Source organism: Tetrao urogallus (genome assembly GCF_951394365.1).
Source record: "Tetrao urogallus genome assembly, chromosome: 1".
Classification (NCBI taxonomy): domain Eukaryota; kingdom Metazoa; phylum Chordata; class Aves; order Galliformes; family Phasianidae; genus Tetrao; species Tetrao urogallus.
The window spans coordinates 120,095,342-120,108,203 of NC_136813.1; the positions used below are offsets into that span (position 1 = coordinate 120,095,342).

The following is a 12,862-nucleotide window of genomic DNA, read 5'->3' on the forward strand; positions in this document are numbered from 1 at the left end:
AGCCTGACAAGGATAGGGAGGGAAGGAGACCTGTGCAGCCTGTTACAGAGAGATGAGGTCCACCTGTAAGATGTGTGGGATGAAGTAAACAAGCCTGCAGACTGTAGAAGGTCTTGAACTGGCAGAAGGGACAGACAAGAGGTGACAGGGAGGTGTGTTGATGAGTCAGAGAATTTATACAAGTAAGGGGAGTATTGGGCCACCATGCAGAAGATGATAGAGGTGTGGGAGGCATGAGCAACAGTGAGGCTGCAGCCTACAGTGGAATGGAGGTATGATGGATGAATGCATATCTGTGTCTGTACTCTTGTATTAGAGAGATCTGATAATGTAGCTCTAAGTTACCTGTGTTTAGAAACTCCCAAAATGAGTTTCACTGAAACTTTTTTTGAAACCAGGGAAGAAAGCTGGGGCCTTGTTCTTCCCCTGCATAAACTACCACTAGTGGAAGAAATACTCTGACAGTCTAGGTAGTGTGAGCTGCAGGGATGTCTTGTGTCATGATGTGTTCTATGGGGCAGTGCCTGTCATTCCTGCCCCTACAGCAACTCTGGGCCTGGTATTCTAGGAATAGAAGTTACTACAGTGTACTTTCCAGGACAGGAGCTGCAGAGAGCTCTCCCATAAGCAGATAGCAGTATAATGAAGGAAAGGCTGCAGTACAGCCTGATGTCTATAGGAGGCAGTGTCCATCAATAAAACTGTCAAGATGCTTAATGCCTCCTTGAATTACAGGCTGGTATTCTTTTTGTGGGTCCAAGGTGAAGTCATGAATAAAGCAAAATCTTAAAGTTCAAAGCAAATTTTTTCTTCTCTGTAGTGTGCAGATGATCCTGATGCTGTGTGCACTCGCTCTGCTTCTGTCCGAATCCGAGATATGGGCAACAGCCTCATAAAAATGAAACATGGAGGAGGAGTTTCACTGAATGGACAAGACATACAGACCCCTTTCCTACAAGGTGTGTGTGTGCAAAGGGGTAACTGGTGAGCTATTGAAGGGATCCCCTTTATTAGTCATCTTAGGCATAGTTCAGTCAGAAAGTGTTTTCCATATCAAATTCTCACTTGCAGCCTCTTTCTCTGTACCGAAAGTTCCAGCTTCTTTCTATGAAGCTGACACATCTTGGGGTCAGCAGTTCTAAAATTAGGAAGATTAAGATGGTTTCGATTTGGGAGATGTGATGTTGAAAACTGCTGTTGGTCTATTTTTAAAAATTGTTATTTTTTAACCCGGAAGCTTGAAATCCTACAAGTTATCTAGCAAAATGTCACAATTAATGCCTAATTTTTTCAGAATGTGCATACATCTTCATCTAGGGCTCCTGAGCAGGTGTTGTGGACAACTTCATGCACGTGACCTGATAAGCAGGCACAAAACTTGGGAAATGGAAAGGGGGGCTATCTGGTGCTCCTTCTCTTTGGCAGCCACCCAATTGTCCTGTTCAGAGAACTTCAGCAGTCCCATGGATTGAGCGCTGCATCTGATCTTGACTGGTACTTTGTGGTTGCTTTGAGGTGCCCTTCGGATCCAGCGTGTGGTGAGGACTTCAGTTCGCCTTACTTATGGGGAAGATTTGCAGATTGACTGGGACGGCCGTGGTGAGCTGCTGGTGAAGGTACTCTTTCATTCTGTCTCATTTATTTCTGCCTTCCCTCCACCTCTCTCAACCCACCCAAACGTATACAGTGGCTAGCTTTGTGCCATGAGAAATTGTTTTTCACTGCATACTAGAAATACCATTCTCCTTTATACTCCTTGAGCAATGTACAGGTCCTTTTGTATTCCAGAAAATATTTTCATCCCACGGCAGCCTTTTTTTTTTTTCCTTCTCCTTTTTGTGCTGTGGCAGCCATTATTAACAAGGAATACTTGTGTTTTGTTCAGCAAATGCCCTTCAAACTGTTTTTTTTTTTTGTTTTCATTGAATATAACTGTCCTGCCTTGTAGCAATAGATTCATATGGCATTATAATAAGGGAAGAAGGTGACTCCAGGGACATAGTTATTCCAGGAGTTATTTCCATAGTTATAACATATAACTGTGGATATATAACTGCGGATATATATATCCATAGTTATTTCCAGGAAAGATCAGTTAACTCATACAATATATGTTGCATGCTCCTCCTTTCTACAAGGAATGTTTAAGGTCAGTCTTGATTAACTACAAGGACTTGTCTGTGCTGTAGACAGCAATAATATTGAAATGCTCAATCCAGGTTTAAAATAAGTGAACTCTAAGGGAAACTATCAAGCAGAAAGAACAGAAAGCTTCAAGTAGCACACTTTATAAATATGTGTATATTTTGGTCTGTTGTTAGTTGCAGAATAAGTTAGAATGCAGAAGAGCCTGTGAGGGAGGGGAAGAAGGCTGTTTACTGTGGAATGTTCTCCTGATAGCTGACCAGCCAACACACACATCACTCTTACAGTGGCTTTTGGAATTGCTGGGATGTTTAACTTGTGAAACACCATGCCAAGACATAGCGCAGCTCGAACAAATGAAACAGGATCTGTGTTGAGTTATGCAGGAGGTCAGGTTACATAGCTAGAGTGATCTCTGATTGTCTTTGCATTTGCCAAGAAGGTAAATGACAAACTAATTTCATGTTCCCCTTCCCTGGCAAAGCTGTCCATCATCCTCTAGCTCTTACATGAGTCTGTTTTTCTTTAGAATGGTAGAGTCTTGAGGACTACAAACATTGAGGATCTATTTTCTCCCTCAGAGCTGCAGTCTGCCTGTGATGTTTCTTCCTGGTGTACTGATCCCTAGGTGCTAAAGCCAGCTGGACTGGCTTGTCAGACCTGCATCCTCATGCTCTGTGTGGAGAATCTTAACCACAAGCCTGGCTGAGCCTGAGGCCCTCTTATAGTTGGGTTCTGCAGTCATCTTCAGTCACTATCTTAATTTGTTTTGTATTCAAAAGTTGTCCTGTAACTATTAATAATAACACTTTTGCGAGCAGTTAAAGAATGTAGTACAGTGGTGCTGTGTGATGTATTTTAGAGTTTCCTTAGTTAATTGCACATGATTCATTCCTTAGAAAGTCTTACCCTACAGTGATTACCTATTCTGGAGGATGACTGGGCTAACATCTGTGTTCCTTAGGTATCTCTAACATATACCGAAAAGATGTGCGGCCTGTGTGGAAATTACAATGGTAACCAAGGGGATGACTTTCTTACTCCTTCTGGCTTGGTGGAAGTTCTTCTGGAAGATTTTGGAAACTCCTGGAAGCTCAATGCAGACTGTCAAGACTTGTTAAAACAAGACAATGATCCCTGCAATCTCAATCCTCATTTAGGTATTGAATTCCCTCCAATATTATATGTGCTGTTGTTCAGCAACCTGCGATATTCCATCTTAAATGGAAGAGGAGGGGGGAAAAAAAAAGAGGGGGGAACCCCAAATACTGATTGATGCAGGTTTCTTTTGGATAATGTACTGTTTTCTGAAAATAGAAAACAAAAATCAGTAACATGAGGTCATGCTGCCATGTAATTTGGATGATAGTGTTAGATCATTACATCTGCTGCACAGGTATATGTCACTAAAACTGATCATACAACTGATAGCGATGCTATCATTACGCTGTAGGTGGACAGAACATTTGTTCTCTTCACCTTGCTGCCCTTACACGTCATATACTTTCCCTGATCTCTTGACTTCTGGCTCTTACCCAATCTGAACTAACAGTCTCCCTCTTTCCCTCTGTAGTGCTTAATTCTTCTGCTTGGACAGTGGGTGTATTCTTGGAGACACTTTCTCATGCCACATATTATAGCAGCCTCTGATTTCTGGGATGAGCAAGAACACAGAGAACTTCATTATCATAGAACAGAGCGGGCACTGTTGATTCAAGAGTGTAGTATAGCCTAGTGGGTTTAATTCTGCAAATTTAAAAATCAGCATAAGGCAGGGGCCCTGTAAAAGGAACTGTAGTGCCACAGATAGTGGTAACAGAATATAAAAGTATTGCTTTTCCTTGTTTTGTTTTATTAATGGAACATTATTCTTTTAGTGGAACTCATGATCTGTGAGCTGCCTATGCTTATTTGATCCGATATTATTCTTCTGTTTTTTTGCTGTTGTTGCTTTTTTCTTATGAAAGCAAAAAAACCCAACAACAACAAAAAAAACCGACCAACAATACAAGTGCTATGGCTCTCCTTTTTTTTTTTTTTTTTTTTTTTTTTTTTTGAAAGCCACTGATTTCATAATTTCACATTGTTTTTCTCTTTTCTTCTTAGCCAAATATGCTGAGGAATCCTGCTCAGTTTTGATATCTTCTGTTTTTGAACCCTGTCATCATGAAGTCAGTCCTACTCCCTATGTGAAGAACTGCCATTTTGATGTTTGCTCTTGCTTCAGTGGCAAGGATTGCTTGTGCTCCTCTATTACTAATTATGCAACAGCCTGTGCTAGGAAGAATGTTGTGGTCCAGTGGAGAGCGCCTGATTTCTGCCGTAAGTGAAATACTCCTAAAAGTTACTTTTTTTTGTTTTCTCAAAAGAATTTCTTAGCAATATTGAATGGTAAATAGAACACAACTGTAATAATTGAAGGCATTCTTAATTAGATGGGATGTCTACAGCCTTCTGCTTACAACAAGGCAAGCTTACAGCAGATTTTCTGAGGCCTTGTCTATGCACATTTTGAATATTTCGAGAACAGGCAGTCTACAACTGCTGTGGCACTTGTTTCAGTTTTTGAAGAATTGCCTAGGAGATTGATTATCACGCTGCCAATGCAGAGGTCTGAGATCTTATTTTCATGCACACCATTCACCAGCAGTTTCTTGGTAAATGTCATTTAGAGTTCTAAATTCTGATTTGGAAGCCAGTTCAGGATGACAGCCTGAGTCTGTGAATGTCATCACTTAACGCAACAAAAAAGATATTTGAGTATGACACTTTGTTTCACTTCCATGAGAGTCAGAAAGAATTGAGTTTTAAATTCCCCTGAAGACCACTTGCAGCATTCCACTCTTTCATAAGTGGCAATCCTGGCTCAAAGGCTAACAACCTATAAGATGAGACGCTGGCAGAGTATAAAACAATTCAGAGTTGGGGAAATGGAACAATAGGATGTTTTCACGCAGATCAAAAGAGATTAGAAAGACTTGGCTGTAAGGTGAAGTCTTCAGTGACTGGAAAAAGGAAAACATCACTTTCTCATACTTAAGAATGGAAAGCCTGGGGAATTACAGGCATGTGAGCCTTATCTCTGTGCCAAGGAAGGTTATGGAACAAATCTTCTTGGAAGCTATGTCAAGGCACTTGCACGATGAGGAAGTGAGCTGTGACAGCCAACATGGCTTCACCGTGGGCAGATCATGCTTGACTGACCTGGTAGCCTTCTGTGATGGAGTGATTGTTCCAGTGGACAAAGGAAGGGCAACTACTGTAGTTTACTTGGACTTCTGTAGGGCCTTTGGCATGGTGCTGCACCACATTCTTATCTCTAAATTGGAATGATAATGATTTGAAGGGTGGATTATGTAGTGGATAAGGAATTGCTTGATATGTCACAGCTGGAGTGTGTGACGAACAGCAGTATGTCCATATGTGATGAGTGGTGTCCCCCTGGAGTTTGTCTTGAGGCTGGTGCTCTTTGTTGTCTTTAACCTAAACAGTGGAATGGAGTGAACCCTCAGCAAGTTTTATGACTAATTTGAGTGGTGCAGACAGAAGAAAGGGATGCCATACAGAGGGACATGGACAAGCTTGAGAAGTGGGTCCATGTGAACTTAATGAGATTCAACAAGGCCAAGTGCAAGGTGTTGCACTTGGGTCAGAGCAATGTTAGAGATGTGTACAGACTGGGAGAAGAACTCCTTCAGAGCAACCTTGTGGAGATGTATTTGAAAGTTCTGGTGGATGAAAAGCTTGACATGAGCCAGTGTTGAGTTCTTGCAGCCCAGAAATTCAACATACTGGGCTGCATCAATAGAGAGATGGTCAGCAGATGAGGCACGTGATCATTGGGAAGCTCTGTCTAGAGTACTGTATCCAGGCCTGGAGCACAAGGAAGTTGTGGAGATGTTGAAGTGGGCTCAGAGGTATGGCATAAAGATGCTGGATGCATTTTTACTTTGAGGAAAGATGGAGGAAGCTGGTCTCGTTTAGCTTGGAGAAGATTCCAGTAATCAAAGGGAGCTCATAAACAGGAGAAAAACTACTTTTTACACTATCTGATAATGACAGGACAAGAGGGAATGGTTTTAAACAAAAAGAGGGGAGGCTTAGGTTAAATGCTAGGAGGAAAATATTTACTTGAGGGTAGTGGGGCACTGGAACAGGTGTTCAGAGAAGTTGTGAATGCTTCATCCTTAGAGGCTTTGAATGGATTGGAATTAGATTGAATAGATTGGAATTAGATGGTCTGTAAGATCCTTCCCTGCACAAGACATTCTATTGTTCTATGATGAGTTCAGTACAAGATTAATTAGAAAACTACTAACAAGCTGGAACAGAAAGAATGCTTTTTTTTTTTCTTGCTTTTCTCTTTGGACAGTATTGTAGACAAAAATCCATTGCAATGAAATTTTCTTGGGCATGGACGCACTTTTTCCCATAAGTATTTGTGAAATGATTTTTTTTTTTCTTTCCATTTTCCATAGTGATCTTTCTTTTAGGGAATGGGGGCAGATGAGAATTTTTGTGAAAAGGATGTAGACTTGCTGGTCTTCAAGTTCTATTCCATTACTTCTTCCTGAAGGGAGAGTGGGAAAAACATTCATAAACTGGGTATGTAGAAGCTATGGGGGAGAGAAAGAAAGAGGTCACTGGTGTTCCTCTTGGTAGGAGCTGTATCTGTAGGGTTAGTGGCTACAGCTTCTGCAGGCTGGATAGCCTTTACTGCAAGTGAGAATGAAATGGATTTATGTACTGCATGATTTCATAATATTTTACCTAATTTAGGTAAATGTTCAGCTAGTGGAACTGCAATGTAATAAAAAAAAAAATCTTTTAAATGTGCAGATTTGGAGGCTGATAGAAGAAGCAGCAATAATGCACCGTTGTCCTTTCTGAAAATGAAGAAGTGGATTTTCACAATTAATATTTAATAGTGGAGCAGTGCTTCCTTTTCTCTGTGCATTACAGAGTGCTTTATGTTCTCATCAAGTGATGTTTTCCCTGATTACTGATCCATCAGTCCCCATTTAACAATCCTGATGCCCCAGGCATCTCCTACCTTATGAAGGAAAACAGTCCCCCTGTTAATGGGCTCAAGATGTGAATGTGCAGATCTGCGTAATTTGTGTTAAAGGATTGGTGCATTGAACACCAGCTCTGTTCCTGTGCTGGCGAACTGTGGTTCAGTTTCTTGGGAAATGGCTGGACAGTACTGGTTTACCAAGAGAGCTGGCTCCTGCCTTTACAGCCTTCTGTGAATAAGCAATAGAGCTTTGTGATGTGTGGAAGCAATATTTAGGCCATAATTTCAAGGTCTGTGTCTCTGATGCATGTGTATGTTTCATATGTGTGTGTTTGGTGGCAAAAGATTCCTGTATCTTCAGATTTTAAGGTCCTGTTGATCAGACTGTTTTTCCTAATGTAGCAGAGGCACACTAGTTGCTTGTTGTCTTTGCATGCATTCTGTGAGAGGGATTTGTAAGGACTCAGCAGGAGCAGTATCTGCAAAAATCCCATGGTAATAACAGCTTGTTACTCTCATCCTTTGAAATGTATTGTCATAGCTGCTACCTAATGCTGATGCTGTTTTACACAGAGATGCTTCTCAAAACTGAGTTAATCTTCTATAGACAAAGAAGCCAATACAGTTTTGAAGGACAAACTAGGGCTTCAAATAATTAAATTCATAATAAAAAACTTTCAGAATACAAGTTTTGGCTCCACAATTGCTAAATGGATTTGTTATTCATACCTATTTCCATGAATAATTCTGACAGCATCTGGGTTGTGAGGATTTAGACTGTTGTAGCAGTACAAAGGCACAGACATTCTAATTTTTTTTGACTAAGTTGTCCTTGACTGTACTGAAAATAAAGTGTAAATATGAACATGGTAACAGAAATTGAATAGAAACTGTTTCTCATTATGGATGAAATTTTGTTGTTGAATTACACTGCAGGGTTTGCAATCAAGCCCAAAAGTTTATTCCCAGCTGCACTTTGTAAAGTTTTGCTCATTTATGTAAAATAGCACATTAGGCTTAAAGAAAGCCGCTGTAATTCAGTGTCATGTCTTATGATTTTTGTTATCAGTATTCCACATCATCACATCATGTAGTGCGCTGGGAGTCTCAGAAGAGATGTACTACAGGTCTCAGAAAACTTTGCTGTTCTGTTTCCATTTTCCAGTCAGTGGGAAAGATAAAAATGACTGCAAAGTTGTGAGACTGTTTTTTTTTTTTTTTGTCTGTTGGAACAGAGTAATAATTTTCATTTTCAGAAACTCCAATTTACTTGATTTACTAGCTTCCATCCCAATTAACTTATAGTTCTGCTGTATTATGTTTGTACTATAATTAGTAAATTCACTTTCCTCCTTGGATCATTGCTGCTATTTGTGTTTGTTTGTTTGTTCGTTTTTCTTTCCCTTTTTGTTCCCTTTCCCTTTCTCCCTGCTTTTTTTTGGGCTGGTGGGCCTGCTGTCCCCCTGTCACAGTTATCTTTAGACATGTGTCCAAGACAGTAACTGGGGCATTGGCTGGGAAATCCAAATTGAATTTTTAATGTTAGCAGAAGAGAGATTTTCTTAGAATGTCATACAAAGAGTTGCAGAGTGCTAGCTAGCTTTGACCTTCATAGATTAGACTGTAAGACTAATAAGACTTCATAGATTAGACTGTAAGACTGTAGATCAGTCTGCCAGACTCTGGGCACTGTACTGAGGGTTTTTTTGGCATTATGCCAACTATGAAACTGTTGTTTATTTTAGAACTGTTCTTTATTTTAGAAGTGCTTTTTAAAGGATTAAATACTATTGTGTTCAGAACTTTAATTCTTAGAATGTACTGGTTTCTTATGAAGTTCACCATTTTCTGATTTAGGTGTGTGAATGTGCGTGTAAAACCAACTGGAGCACTGATGGAGACACCTACCTGGTATCTGTGTGCTATGTTGTATGATTGGAATATTGGCAGTTATATCACAGAGGGAGTAGCTAATTTTTATAGGCAGCACAATGTTTATACAGGTTTCCAGGTTTTCCTCTCAGTTCTGTATGTTTTTTGGAATGCTAAATTGATTCTCAACCTCCCTGAATGTATTCTTCATTTGCTTTATCTGGAGGAAGCCTTCCCCATACCTGGAGAATATGGAGTGGAAGGGAATATGGAGAGGCTTAAGAAAAATCTTAGGGGAAAGGGGACCTCTGGTGTCATGGAATTTCACTCTTGAACACCTGTGGCATCCCAAGAGCCTACGCAAGTATCTAAGTCAAGTATGTCACGGCTTAGGTAGATCTGAGGAGGTAGAACTTATTTGGGGCTTGGCTTAGAATCATAGAATCACAAGGTTGGAAATGACCTATAAGATCATCCACTCCAACCGTCTCCTCATCACCACTGCCACCACTAGTACTAAACCATATCACGCAGCACGTCATCCAGACACCTCTTGAACACTTCCAGGGACAGTGACTCCACCACCTCCCTGGGCAGGCCATTCCAGTGCCTGACCACTCTCTGAGAGAAGAACTTCTTCCTTATGTCCAACCTAAACCTCCTCTGATACAACTTGCGGCCATTGCCCTGTGTCCTGCTTGTTGCCTGGGAGAAGAGGCCAAATCCCTCTTCACCACAACCTCCCTTCAGGAGGTTATACAGTGCAATGAGGTCTCCCCTCAGCCTCCTCTTCTCCAGACTGAACAATCCCAGCTCCTTCAGATGCTCCTCATAAGACTTGTGCTCCAGATCCCTCACCAGTTTCGTTGCCCTTCTCTGGACATGCTCCAGGACCTCAACATCTTTCCAGTAGTGAGGAGCCCAAAACTGAACACAGTACTCGAGGTGCGGCCTCACCAGTGCTGACTAGAGGGGGATGATCACCTCTCTGCTTCTGCTGGCCACATGGTTTTTAATGCAGGCCAGGATGCTGTTGGCCCTCTTGGCCACCTGGGCACACTGTTGGCTCATGTTCAGCTGAGCATCAACCAACACCCCCAGGTCCTTCTCTTCTTCACACTCATCCAGCCACTCACCCCCAAGCCTATAACGCTGCATGGGGTTGTTGTGCCCAAAGTGCAGAACTCGACACTTGGCCTTGTTAAACCTCATCCTATTCACCTCAGCCCAGCGGTTTAGCCTGTCTAAATCCCTCTGCAGGGCCTCCCTACCCTCAGGCAGATCAACACCACCTCCCAGCTTGGTGTCATCTGCAAACTTGCTGAGGGTGCACTCACTGCCCTCATCTAGGTCATCAATAAAGATATTAAACAAGATGGGCCCCAGTACCGACCCCTGGGGGACACCACTTGAAACGGGTTGCCAGCTGGACTTCACTCCATTCACCATGACCCGCTGGGCACGGCCTTGTAGCCAGTTCCTTACCTAAAGAAGTGTATATCTGATCAGACCACGGGCAGCCAGTTTCCCCAGAAGAAGCCTGTGAGGGACCGTGTCAAAGGCTTTGCTGAAGTCTAGGAAGACTACGTCAATAGCCCTTCCCTCACCTATTAGACTAGTCACCCAGTCGTAGAAAATGATGAGGTTAGTCAAGCACGACCTGCCTTTTACAAACCCGTGCTGGCTGGGCCTGATCCCCTGGACACTGCGTACATGCAGTACAATCTCATTCAAGATGATTTGCTCCATAACCTACCCTGGTACTGAGGTCAGGCTGACAGGCCTATAGTTCCCCAGATCCTTCTTACGGCCCTTCTTGAAGATGGGAGTCACATTAGCAAGCCTCCAATCCTCTGGGACCTCACCAGTTAACCAGGAGCATTGATAGATGGCTGAGGGGCTCAGCAATCACCCCCGCCAGCTCCCTCAGCACCCGAGGTGCAGCCCATCTGGTCCAATGGACTTGTGACAGTCCAGATGGAGGAGGAGCTCTCTGACTGTCTCCAACGGAATTGCTGGGGGCATATTCTGAGCAGCGTCCCAGACTTCCAGATCGGGGCATAAAAAGCCCAGAGGATAACTGATCTGGCTATTAAAGGCAGATGTAAAGAAGGCATTGAGGATCTCAGCCCTCTCCTTGTCCTCAGTGACCACATTCCCTGCTGCATCAAGTATAGGATGAGAATTATCTTTGATTCTTCTTTTCCCATTGATATATTTATAAAAGGATTTTTTATTGTCTTTTACTGCAGAGGCCAACCTGAGCTCAAGTTGGGCTTTCGCCCTCCTAACTTCCTCCCTGCATACTTTAGCTACTTCTCTGTAATCTCCCTGAGCAGCCTGTCCCTTCTTCCAGAGGATGTAGACTCTCTTTTTCTCCTTGAGTCTCAACAGTAGTTCCCAGCTCATCCACACTGGTCGTCTTCCCCTACGGCTCGCCTTACGGCACTCAGGGACAGCCTGTTCTTGTGCCTTTAAGATTTTGGTCTTGAGGAGCGTCCAGGCTTCCTGGGCCCCTTTACCCTTGAGAAGCGACTCCCAAGGGACCCGCGCTACAAGCTCCCTGAACAGGTCAAAGTCTGCCCTTTGGAAGTTCAAGAAGGTAGTTCTGCTGGCCACTCTTTTGACATCCCCAAGAATGGAGAATTCTACAATTCTGTGGTCAGTGGCTTGTGCTTACTGGGCTCTATATAATACTGTTTCAGAGAGAGAGCTGAGATGCAAGCCAAAAGGGGAAGTCTCAGAGTCAAACTACAGAGAACGAGCATTGGAACTTTCAACCTGATCAATCACAGGGGGTGCCAGTATCAATGTCAGTTGCCCCTGTGGAAGGACAGAAATGGAAATGGGTGTCATTGCATCTAGAATGGAAAGAAGCAGCAGCAGAGGATAAAGTAGAGGAAGACCACGGTGTGGGGCCATCTCCAAAACCACTGTTACTGAGAAAGGCAACAGAAATAACTAAAAGGTAAGGAGATGAGAGCTTGGAGAAGGAGAAGGTCACTATTTCCACTACTTGTCAATGCCTGAAAATGACTGAAATCCATGGTTCAAGAAAGGAGTTTGCACAGCACCTGAATGAGACTAAAATCACCTGGTTGCTTCAGTGTTGGGACACCAGAACCAATACCATGTTTTTAAATGGTAATGAAACTTGCCAAGTAGGAAGCATTGCTAAAGACTCATCTTTTGGCAGAGGAATTACTAGATGTCTGGACACTGTCTGAGAATGAGTGTTATTTTCCATAAAGGAAAAACACTCTTTAAAAGACTAGCTGGAGCCTGAGATGAAAAAATGGACTACTATTGAAAAAGGTATCCAGTATTTGAGGGAAATAGCTGTAGTGGAAATGTCGTATGACCCTACATTTGTTCCTAACAATCTACACCAAGACTGTGATCCCCAGAGAGTTACGAGCATGTCATAAATTCACAAGAACAGCACTAGAAAAGCACGCTGATACGCTAACAGCAATGTTTGAAAGATAATAGAAACAACAGAAGACTCCTAGTGTCTGAACTGATAATTACACCTCAAAACTTCAAATAACAATTACCTCCATCTCGTGCTTGTATTTCAACCATCTCAAAAGTAACAGATAAAATAGAGAGGCAGGATGGTATACTGGAGGAACTGTCTATGTTGATTAATTGTGATGAACATGTGGTGGTATCAGAAACACCTGTTGAAGATCGGGATGACTATAACAGTCTACTGAAGGAGCTCATCAAACTAATTAAAGGTGGTGAATCCTGCTCCCCAGGTGTATCAAGTGTCTCAGCTATTAAAGACAGATATCTTCCTGCTCAAGTAAATTACCACAGTAA

The 12,862-nt window shown here is 42.4% G+C and overlaps 1 protein-coding gene across 1 annotated transcript in view; it reads left to right on the plus strand.

The window, feature by feature from the left end:
• Positions 1 to 12,862, plus strand: part of VWF (von Willebrand factor) — a gene marked incomplete at its 5' end in the record, with an annotated part of 144,879 nt that overhangs the window by 22,340 nt on the left and 109,677 nt on the right. Inside the window, 4 exon segments of the mRNA XM_079541808.1 lie at positions 821 to 959; positions 1,516 to 1,616; positions 3,110 to 3,305; positions 4,252 to 4,467. Coding sequence (XP_079397934.1) covers positions 821 to 959; positions 1,516 to 1,616; positions 3,110 to 3,305; positions 4,252 to 4,467 — 652 coding nt within the window.